We start from the raw sequence: 12,384 nt of genomic DNA, 5'->3' as shown, positions 1-12,384 counted from the left end.
TGGTGTACGGGAAGGTGTCGTCGTTCAGTGACTGTAGGAGGATACAAGATGACTTGGATAGGATTTGTGATTGGTGTAAAGAATGGCAGCTAACTCTAGATATAGATAAATGTAAATTAATGCAGATGAATAGGAAAAAGAATCCCGTAATGTTTGAATACTCCATTAGTAGTGTAGCGCTTGACACAGTCACGTCGATTAAATATTTGGGCGTAACACTGCAGAGCGATATGAAGTGGGACAAGCATGTAATGGCAGTTGTGGGGAAGGCGGATAGTCGTCTTCGGTTCATTGGTAGAATTTTGGGAAGATGTGGTTCATCTCTAAAGGAGACCGCTTATAAAAAAATAATACTATCTATTCTTGAGTACTGCTCGAGCGTTTGGAATCCCTATCAGGTCGGATTGAGGGAGGACATAGAAGCAATTCAGCTGCGGGCTGCTAGATTTGATACTGGTAGCTTTGATCATCATTCGAGTGTTACGGAAATGCTTCCGGAACTCGGGTGGGAGTCTCTGGAGAAAGGGGGCGTTCTTTTCGGGAATCGATACTGAGGAAATTTAGAGAACCAGCATTTGAGGCTGACTGCAGTACAATTTTATTGCCTCCAACTTATATTTCGCGGAAAGACCACAAAGATATGATAAGAGAGATTAGGGCTCGTACAGAGGCACATAGGCAGTCATTTTTCCCTCGTTCTGTTTGGGAGTGGAACAGGGAGAGAAAACGCTAGTTGTGGTACGAGGTACCCTCCGCCACGCACCGTATGGTGGATTGCGGAGTATGTATGTAGATGTAGACTGCGATTCTCAGCCCGTGAACTTCCTGTGATGTTGACTGAGATTCTCAACCTGTGAACTTCCTGTGGTACTGAGCTGCCACGAGTACCATTATGATGGTGGTGGTGGTTAGTGTTTAACGTCCCGTCGACAACGAGGTCATTAGAGACGGAGCGCAAGCTCGGGTTAGGGAAGGATTGGGAAGGAAATCGGCCGTGCCCTTTCAAAGGAACCATCCCGGCATTGGCCTGAAACGATTTAGGGAAATCACGGAAAACCTAAATCTGGATGGCCGGAGACGGGATTGAACCGTCGTCCTCCCGAATGCGAGTCCAGTGTGCTAACCACTGCGCCACCTCGCTCGGTACCATTATGAGCAGCGCTGTTTATTTAGATCACATTGTATAAGAAAATCAATTACGTAGCCTCGTCAGCGCCCCTATATAATTTTAGGGTGATAGTGCTACACTCGTTTATAACCGGCCCAAGTATTGGTGATAGAAGAAAAACTCATTACTTATATCTGGCTAGCAAGGGAGGGAAAGAAGAATTGGTGACGTATGGTTATTATAGTGAGTTAACCTGAAACTGCTCCAAGAAAACGAGGAAAGAAACGTTTTCGACTGACTCTTTTGTATCCACAAGGTAAATGCTTTGCAAATAAAGTGCTACTCGCAAGGCGTCTGGCTGGAAATAAAGAACCTATGTTCGACTCCCAGATGCATTCTACAGTTTTTTCATTTACATTTGTTTCCACATCTAGATTTTCACGAATATTCGAGGATCATACGCAATACTCTTATTTTCGCAATGTGTTTTCCTCATTGTGGTTATTACGATCTGTGGTGCTGAATACTTCTGTGTTTCTGTTGTTATCGATGAGAATAAAATAAAAGGTAACGGGATGTTGGGCTCACTAGAGGGAGGCCGCAGACACGACTAACTGATTAGGCTCATATACGATAGACTGCTTGTGTACAGCCTAGAATGACAGACTCTAAGATATTTTTCCTCAATATCCCTTAATTTTTGAGAAAATCGTCTCAGAAGCTCATAACGCACAGCCGACACAAAATAGGCGGCACCGATAGATAACCGAAAAATGGGCATTTTTCTTCATCATATATAGGTTCCGCAAACGCATATTTTCCTAGAACTCGAGGAAAGAAGCAGTTACGACTGCCGCTTACACGACCGGAAGGGAAACGCTTTTGTACGGAAGTGCCGAACGGGAATAACGATCAAGGCATGTGGCTGCGGAGCAGAGAACCATTGTGAGAGAAAGAGATCAGTAATCGCCTAATCTCAAGGTTCAGTGACATTCGATGGATTAAGAGATTACAGGATTTGTCGGTAGAGGTTTCCCTTTTTTTATAATGCTGTCTTAAGAGTCGAATTTAGGTGACTTGGTCAAGGACACAGGAAAAATTAAAACACTGAACTCTGGACACGAAATTCGTAATATCTCTAGTGGGTTATCGCTGTGAACAATGGGGAATCTCGACAGCAGTTTCAAAGAATGCGTACGTAAAAGACGACACGATGCAAAGGATGTAATTTTAAGCCACTGCTAGTAGAGGTTACTATCTTCTATAAGTCAAATAGTTATGATTAACTGTCACTTAAATGTTTTGCGGGTTTAGTTCTAAATTTGTTGCATTGTTCAAAAGCTTCCTTTCTTCCGTCACAACGTACTGCGCCATTCTTACTTCATCTGTCGTTTACTCAGCCACAATGAATACAGCTGTATGCGCCAATTAAAAGACACAGTGATAGATACTGAGCAGTTGCAAAAAAATTACCATATTAACAATTATGGAGACTGTGTCATCTTTAACGTAGTGGTCTGTTCCGTAAAGGTTGTTTGTAAAGGTGCATATCTCAAAGATTTTTACTAAGCAATGATTTACTGTTGTTAATTGGGAACTATGAGGTACTATTAAACTGAAAGATGAAAAGCCAAATAAAAATAGTTATTAAATGTCTCGTACTCCAAGCGTTGTAACACAAATAAAGGAAAGCAAAAAAATGGTTCAAATGGCTCTGAGCACTATATGACTTAACATCAGAGGTCATCAGTCCCCTAGAACTTAGAACTACTTAAACCTAACTAACCTGAAAACATCACACACATTCGAAGGAAAGCAAAGTTCGTCTCAACCCGAAGATAGGTTTAAACATCGTAGTATGTATGTAGTATGTATGTATGTAGATGTATTGAAAGTGAGAAAGATCTATGGACTAACTAGGGCGGGCAGCAGTCTGCTGTTGTTTGCTGATGAAGCTGTACCGTAAGGTTTCAAGGCTGAGTGACTGTATCAGGATACAAGATGACTTAGACAAAATTTGTAGTTGATGTGGCGAATAGGAGCTAGCTCTAAATGTAGAAAAACGTAAGTTATTGCGGATGAGAACGAAAGAAAAACGCGTGATATCCGGATGCAGCATTAGTAGTGTCCTGCTTGACGCAGTCACGCCGTTCAAATATCTCGGCGTAACGTTGCAATGCGATATGAAATGGAACGAGCACGTGAAGACAATGGTAGGAAACGCCAATGATCGACTTCGGTTTATTGAGAAAATTCTAGGAAAGTGTGGTTCATGTGTAAAGGAAATCACATATAGGACGCTAGTGCGACCTTTTCTTGAGTACTGCTCGAGAATTTGTGATCCCTACCAGGCTGGACTAAAGCAATTCAGAGGTAGGTTGCTGGATTTGTTACTGGTAGGTTCGAACAACACACAAGTGTTACGGAGATGCTTCAGGAACTCAAATGCGACCCTGAAGGGAACACGACGTTCTTTTCAAGCAATACCACTGAGAAAATTTAGAGAACCGGCAAATGAAGCTGACAGCACAACGATTCTGTTGCCTCCTACATACATTGCGCATAAGTGCCACGAAGATAAGAGACGAGAAATTAGGGATCATGCGGAGGCATATAGATAATCGTTCTTCCGTCGTACTTTTTGCGAATGGAACAGACGGGGAAATGACTAGTATCGGTAGGGGGTACCCTCCGCCACGCGCTGTAAGTTGGACTGCGGAGTATCTACATCTACATCTGCATCTACATGGATACTCTACAAATCACATTTGAGTGCCTGGCAGAGGGTTCATCGAACCACCTTCACAATTCTCTATTATTCCAATCTCGTAAAGCGCACGGAAAGAATGAACACCTATATCTTTCCGAACGAGCTCTGATTTCTTTTATTTTATCGTGGTGATCTTTCCTCCCTATGTAGGTCGGTGTCAACAAAATATTTTCGCATTCGGAGGAGAAAGTTGGTGATTGGAATTTCGTGAGAAGATTCCGTCACAACGAAAAACGCCTTTCTTTTAATGATGTCCAGCCCAAATCCTGTATCATTTCTGTGACACTCTCTGGATGTAGATGTAGAAGTAGGGATCGAACCACGAACCTTTGGTTTAGTTGTCTAACATTTACTCACTGAACGACCCAGTCATACAAGTTGTAAAATGTTGGAGTTCGTCATTAAATCAGCCTTATTTGTGTTCCAGCTCAAATGAGAAACTGAGCAGAGGCAGAACATTTGTAGCTCTGTCTTTTTGCCCTGTAAAATCGGGACACTTAATTTTTTAGTCACTTTTATCATTTTACCTTGGGCTTCATTGTTTTGATCTGTGTTTGACTTTATCAGAAAGTAACAAATTGACTCAGAAGAAACTTCTAATATAATATCGTACATTTTCTTCTTTTTTTCAGCGAGAGAACCGGGCAGCATGGCACTCTATAACAACAGTTTGACGCACTATTACGACTACGTCTTCACGGACTTAGCGGGTGAGTGTCTAAACTACGCTGCCCTTACTTTCGTAGCTAATTTACGAGCGTTTCTATATCACTAACTTCGTGTCACTGTATAAGACGCAGCAATAATAAATAACTACTGTAACAATTAAATTAAAATGCCATTTCATATTGCTTTTTAAAGTGAATTAACTCATCGTTCTACGTTTCCATCTTATGTGTATTGTCTCAACGATAGTCTTCACCCCATGTGATTTCCGTATTTTTGGAGCTCTGAAGAAAGACATTCGTGGTCGTAGATTTGTTCCGGACGAAGAGGGGCACGCCTGGGTGCAAAAATTGTTCCGTAGGCAACCGCATTTTTCCATGCAATCATTGACTGGCTTGTCTCAAAGTGCGATAAACTTTTTAGCAGTAGTGGCGATTAGTTTTGAAATAATAAAATTCACTTCCTTTTTCCAACTGTCTTGTTTTCATTTGACTGCTCCTTAAATTAATCAAAAATGACTGTGACTGAGAGGAGGGCTTCAGTATCATTCAGGGATGCTGTTACTAAGTTCTTAGCCAACAAAAAGGAGTTACGTTATATTTCTCTTGTCGCTAAAGTACTGCAAAATCTCAAGAAGTTAAGCTATTTTATGATCCTCACAATTCACATTTCGAACTGCCAAACTGATTTTTCTTTGAAAATATGGTTGACGTCAGCGAGGAATAAGATGAGCGCTTTCATCTAAACATCAAAGTGGTACAAAGACGGTATCAGGGCCGCTGGAATACCACTACTACTCGTTGCTTCACCGAGGCGTACTAAAAGCAGTTCATAGCAAAAAACGGTGCATTAGATGTTTTAAGGCTGAGAAAAAGGAAATATACGCCAATGGACACACAACTTGTATGTAATAAAGAGGAAGTTCTATGTTTATACGTCAATAAAACCTCTATTCTTATTAAAAAATTAAAATACTTTTCATTCCAAAAGCACGTGTTTGGCTAGTTTTCTAGTTTATAAAGAAGTCACGGTGTGATAAGTAACAGAAAAACACTGAGCCCAGAAATGGATTCTGCACCCAAACAACCATTATAATAAGTTATTATTAAACAAAACGTAATAAAAAATATTTTTCTAAGACCTATATTGTCAAAAGTTTCTGATTACTTCTGGAACTAAGGTCAACTACTCATTTGCTATGCTCATTAACCTTTGGTTCGAACGCAACTGAAAGCCAGAATCTGGCGATGATTATGCATGAGCGGAACCATCTGCCAACTAGAGGGGCAGATCAACAGGACCTGTTGCGAGGCCAGTGTATTCTCCTGTGCGATAGCTGTGATTTCGTTTTTATGGGTATGTGATGAATGTAGTTTACATTACTTCAATTCCCACCAGACTTGAGCTGACTGCCACCATCACGATGTGAAACGGAATTGCCATGCTCAAAAGGTATCGAGCATGTAAGGAGGCTCAGGACATACTTTACCAACAACTGTTGTCAGTCTTAGTAATTCGCCTTTAGTAAAATCTAATTTGAGTAAAATTGCTGTTATTCATACGCAGAATCTATCGGACGCCTCACGTGTATAATTTATAAACAGCAGGTGTAAAAAATATATTCACCTTAATAAAAAACGATCCTCTGTGTATAAACTATTGTTTCTCAAATTTTATCGAGTTCTGGAACACACTGTGGATGAGTGCACTAAGCAGCTGGAAAAGCAGGTCTAGATTCTAAAGGTATCGTAAGATTCGCATAAACAGCTCATTCGGCAGTAAATATGGTAGCAGTATTGGTTGAGCATAGATTACTTGGAGTCTACTGGTCTGATTCTCCATGACTAGACCCAGGTCTACATATCAGAAACTAAAGAAAAGCGATGAATATGTTTCTGAATTAGCTCCTCCATCCTCAAGATGACTCGAGTATCCACTCTATTACCATTGAATTTAGATTTTGCTTAAGTCGATTCTTTCCAGTTTAGTAGTTTACACAGTTACTTTGGACTATATGAGATGAAATACGTTATTGTCAATAAATTATGCGAAATGAAAAAGTCTGTGCTAATAAAAGAAACGAATGATGATTTAAATTTACGTCTCAGGACGTCTGGATCATTTAACACCTATCCAGACATTCAGCACAAAACAAGTGTGGATGAAATTTTGACTTATTTCTGATGTAACATTAAAATTCGACAATTTTGCGCACGCGCGCCGGCAAGCCCCCCCGCCCCTCCCCCCCCCCCACCCCTCCCCACCCCCCCCACCCCCACACACACGCGCACATCTGTTTCTCTCTCTCTCTCTCTCTCTCCCTCTCTCTCTCTGTCACACACACACACACGCATAAACTAAAAGCAGCGCGATGTAGCCGCGAGGTCTAGGGCGTCTTGTCACGGTCCGTGCGGCTCCCCCCGTCGGAGGTTCGAGTCCTCCCTCTGGAATGGGTGTGTGTGTTGTCCATAGCGTAAGTTAGTTTAAGTTAGATTAAGCAGTGTGTAGGCTTAGGGACCGATGACCTCGGCAAGTTTGTGCGACCTTGTTGTGCTGATGATAGAAGCCTCGCCCAATGACTCACCGTGCTTTTGTTCACTGCCAAGTCTCCATAGATATTCTGCAAGCGCCTGTGAGTATGCGATGCTCTGGTTTCCGGCCAAAACAAACTCACTGACAGCTCTCTGCTCTGAACGCACCTCCGTTACATAGTCATCACATTATGGAGAAGAAGACGTCTGGCCTCAAAATGCTGGGAGCTCTCCTCCCATTTCTGAAGAGCTCATACCTCAGCCAACGGACGAAACTCCAGTTGTACCATGCCACAGTCGAACCATCTATTTTGTATGGATCGACCTCTTGGGGTACTACGTGTGCCACTAACTACAAGAAGCTACAGGTTGTACAAAGCAGATGCCTACGATGGATCACAGGAGCCCAATGGTGGATCCGAAATCATAACATTCATCGAGCCTTAAGCGAATCTTACCTCTCAGACAAGGTCAAGGAGAAGGCACGAACCTTATTTCGGAAGTTGGACATGATACGTGACAGTACACCACAACTCACCACAGTAGGTGTGGTAGAACCCTTACGCAACCACAAATATAAAGTACCGAAGGCGATAGTATTTGAGCCTCCGTAAATGATATCCCTACGTAATTCTCCATAATTTAAGGACATATCGTCCTTTAGCACTTCTACACACATGTTTTCAAACACACACCAAAAGCAGCGAGTTAAAGGACCCTTCTGTGTGCCCAAACTAAAGCTGAAAGAAGAATAAATAAATAAAGAGAAAATTTTTACCCCTTCCATTCCCTACAGAAGTAAAAATCAACGAAGTTGATCAGACTTCAGCACCACCACAAAAAAAAAGAAAAACCTCCGTTACAGACGCCATTTTGAAGGCTACGTGTAGCGCCGCCACCTGTCGCAACTTCATGAAACTATAGAAGCTGAACCGGTAATATTCCACGATGTCCCACAACAAATTCCGTATTTTTTAACCGAAAGTGGCCGAGGGAAAAAAGTTGTTTCGCTACTTATTGAATGCCCCTCGTATTTGAGCACGAGAGGCACCTGTGGAATGTCCTCAATACGTTGCAAGTATCAGTCGTGGCCAGAAAAGTGTTCCGTGTACTTCTAAGTGTAATGTGTCGAAGCTAAATGAATTCTAACGTGGCGAATTGTAGATGCTCAAGATTTAAACATACAGGGAAAGGGGGAAAATATCATCCGCTAAGTCACGACTTGGACGAAAGCGTGAGTTGAGTGATCGTGAAGGATGTTCATTGAAGAAGAATGTGACAAAAAATAAGGGGGACGACAGCTGCAAAAGTCATTTCAGAACTGAATGACGCTCTACTGAAAACAACACAGAGGGAGCTCCATAAGCTAGGAACTGCAGATTGAGCTGGAACGCAAGTGCCCGCGACAGGAAAACGTGGTGCCGAAGCAACAGGACTTGGAGAACAGAAGAATGTCGTTTGATCGGATGAGCCTTATTGCGTACTGTTTGCAACTTCTGGTCGAGTTTGCGTCCCAAAGTGAAATATAGCGGAGATTCGGTGAGTATTTAGGCAGCCATATCGTGGCATTCCAGTGCCCCATGCTTGCTCTGCAAGGTCGCATTACTGCCAAGGATTCTGTGACCATTTCGGCTATCAGGTCATGGTGGCACTGTGTTCCAAGACGACATGGCTTCTGTTCACTCAGTTGACGTCGCCCAGAACATGTTCTGTGAGCATGAGGATGAATAGAGTATTTAACTGTTGTCTGGAAAGTGTCTTAAATGATTAATTATGACATTTTATACTCCTAACATGCTTTTCCCACTCTTGAATTACAGTATTCTTCAATAAAAACGGAAATGAAATTCAAATAATTTGAAAACCCGCTAGAACGCTCCATTCGAGTCAAAAATGGTTCAAATGGCTCTGAGCACTATGGGACTTAACATCTGAGGTCATCAGTCCCCTATAACTTAGAACTACTTAAACCTAACTAACCTAAAGACATCACACACATCCATGCCCGAGGCAGGATTCGAAGCGCCTAGAACCGCTCGGCCACACTGGCCGGCTCCATTCGAGTTATGTGATGCCTGTGACGTCACTGGCTAGCTCACTGCTGCTACTGTCATAATGCTAATTCACAGTGATGTCTTGTTTTGGAATTTACCTTTCGGAAAATGGCTTACAAACGGCGTGCAGTACTATACTGTACAAATACAGCTGTAAAAACTCCTGAAAAGTCGTTTTTGTGCGTTCCAGAGAATGAGAAGAAGTGTAAAATGTGGTTGCACTCTACTAGCAAATTGGCCGACGCACAAGTTCACTAACTTAATTAAAACTGTGTTGCACTGTGAAGTTAACATTAGCTTACCTCCGCTGTATGACCTCTCACTGTTACTACGAAGAATAGCATCATTCAACGAAATGCAACTCTTAATTAATTTTCTCGTTTTACGTAAGTGTACCTCAATCATTCGGTAGCTTAGTAGTTAGTGCGGTAGTCCGTCGAATTTTATAAGATGATGCCATAGATCGCTGGATCGAATCTAACCCGAAAGAAAATTTTATTTTATTTTTAAAACGACTCGGCAGTCCTCTCATATGAAAACCAACTTCAACACACCGATCGGACACAGAATATTATTGTCAGAATGAGATTTTCACTCTGCAGCGGAGTGTGCGCTTATATGAAACTTCCTGGCAGATTAAAACTGTGTGCTGGACCGAGACTCGAACTTGGGAATGGCAAAGGTCCTGAGTTCGAGTCTCGGTCCGGCACACAGTTTTAATCTGCCAGGAAGTTTCAGAATGTTATTGTGTTTTCCTTGCAGTTTACATGCACTCACAGTTGCAATCACTGTTCACAAACGTCACATTCAAAAAGATATTTTTCAGTTAACATGACCGCACACTTTTTACGTTATTAGAAACAATGTTTTATCTTCGTACTGTCCGGCTAGGACCCTTATTGTTTAAAAACATTTTCAGTTTCACCATCTTAGATAAAGATGAAGTAAGCCTGCTGCAGACGCTAGCGTTAGTTTACACTCACAAACATCACAGCTCTTACGTTTGTGTCACTTGCATGTTGTACACGCTCTATATCACTCCGCATAACCTCATTGTCCTAGACCGCGTTGTACAGTGGGTGTATGGCGATATCTTCACTACCAGCAATGCTTTCCAAGAAAGTGAACCGTCTGCTCGCAAATCAAAAGCATTTATGCTCTGTTGTCCATTTCTCAGACTAAGACTAATGTAAAGCTACTTGTAATACAGCCGACTATCAAAACAGCTGCTGCAATCAGTTCTTGCTAACGCTATTTTCGTATTTCAACTGAAACTAGTAAAAATACATGACTCTTTCAGGATCCGAACATATTACCTCTTAACTAGAGTCCAAGGCACTATCCATCCACTGAACACGTACTATATGCATTAACACTGCTGATTGTCTTCTATAGAGGAAATCAGCACTGTGCATTTGGTCGTATCTCATGACTGGTTGTTGACAAACTAGTTATAATACGCGGACCCATTTGAAAACGTTCTACAATTCCTTTGTTTTGAATGAGTTGAATGATGTTGCAGGGAGCAGGGAAAAGAATGTCCGTCGTTGCACATAACCCCTCTTTGAGTGGGTGGAGCATAAGCGCTTCAACTTTCCCAAAGCTTCCACTACCAGAGTTCACAAAATTCATTTCTATTGTTACTTAACAGCTATAATTGCGTTTTCCATCACTAAATAGCTAAGCTGTTTGCAGAGAAAGTACGTGGAAACCTTGTAACTTCGGCTAAGGCTCCTCTGGAAAAAAAATAGCTTCGTCTTACTCCTAGTCTGTGACGTCACCAGAGCATCAGCTAATAACAGAGCGTTTTCTACCACGTGGCCAGATTTGATAGTTAATGATTTTTAAGCTTTAATTACATAAAAATAACAGATTTTGTGAGAATATTGACCATAAATGCTATTTAAATACTACCATTAATCAGAATAACAACAATCCGAACCACATTTTTAACATAAGAAAATAACCTATTGTCGCATCTCTCCTGGCCATCAGTCACCAGATCTCAATATTATTGAGCCTGTGTGGTCTACATTGGAGAGAGTGGGGCCGGCCGAAGTAGCCATGCGGTTAAAGGCGCTGCAGTCTGGAACCGCAAGACCGCTACGGTCGCAGGTTCGAATCCTGCCTCGGGCATGGATGTTTGTCATGTCCTTAGGTTAGTTAGGTTTAACTAGTTCTAAGTTCTAGGGGACTAATGACCTCAGCAGTTGAGTCCCATAGTGCTCAGAGCCATTTGAACCATTTTTTTGGAGAGAGTGGTGCATTCTATCCACCTCTACCATCGTTACCGGAACTCGCCACTATTTTGCAGGGTTTCAAGATAGGATTACCTTGGAACGTGCCTAAGTCCTGTATTATCCATTCCGAGACGACTGGAAGCCGGTTTGAATGCCAACGGGTTTCCTACGGCGTATTATGCATGGTAATGCGTTGTGCTTTTGTGTTTCCATATTTTTGTCCACCTCTGTAATTTAATGTGCCGAATGATGTAAGAGTTATCAAAATTGATCTCATTCAGGAACTCAAAGCGTTGTTGATTTATGACGGGCAACCGGGAATGTGTGTGGCGCGTGGAGCAACAGATCATCTCAAAGCGGATTGCCTTAAAACAGTCTCGACGCATTTCGACATTAACAAGGACCAGGAAGTGAACCAAAACGAATAATCGCTCAAATAAACTTAGACGCGACACGTGTAGTGGGCCTCACCTTTATACAGCCGCTATTCGAAGTGGATCCCGTCTCTCAGCTTGAGAGTAATACAAGAAAGGAACCATTGCCGCAGTCGCAGTAGAACCAACAAATCAGTAGTAACGCAAAGGTTTATGAGACCGCAAGTCCGCAGCAATTAGTGGGAAGGAAGCAGCTATTGCAGGATGAGCAACAAACCAGCGTAATAAAGTGGAAGATGAAAGCGAGGAAACAAACAAATGGCAAGAAAACAACACAGACGAGGAATAGTAAGGGGAAAAACAACGGAGAGTCACTGTGAAGTAAGAAAGGGCTGACCCAAAACAACAGTAAGACGCAGGGAATGTCATGAGTTACGAGTTTTGTTTGAACATACGTACGAAAGCCGGCACGGTGGTACTAACCGTCAAGGACTAGAAATTTCTTTGCTCTATGTTGGAAACTGGCCTCGAAACTGCAATACAATTCAGTGATAGCACATTATACACACACACACACACTCCCGAGGAAAAAAGAACGAAAGCGGATGGATGTGAATTCTATTGTCGAGATCTGACTCATC

General features: G+C 42.1%; 1 protein-coding gene across 1 annotated transcript in view; it reads left to right on the top strand.

Moving 5' to 3' along the window:
* The window catches only part of LOC124555619 (elongation of very long chain fatty acids protein AAEL008004-like), a 209,605-nt gene that overhangs the window by 133,216 nt on the left and 64,005 nt on the right, over positions 1 to 12,384 (top strand). Inside the window, exon 2 of the mRNA XM_047129588.1 lies at positions 4,511 to 4,588. Coding sequence (XP_046985544.1) covers positions 4,528 to 4,588 — 61 coding nt within the window. The 5' untranslated portion in view covers positions 4,511 to 4,527. The remainder of the gene's footprint in view (positions 1 to 4,510; positions 4,589 to 12,384) is intronic.

Source organism: Schistocerca americana, chromosome X, assembly GCF_021461395.2.
Source record: "Schistocerca americana isolate TAMUIC-IGC-003095 chromosome X, iqSchAmer2.1, whole genome shotgun sequence".
Taxonomy (NCBI): Eukaryota; Metazoa; Arthropoda; class Insecta; order Orthoptera; family Acrididae; genus Schistocerca; species Schistocerca americana.
The sequence above is the reverse complement of the archived record's forward strand: the minus strand, read 5'-3'. Positions and strand labels throughout refer to the sequence as shown.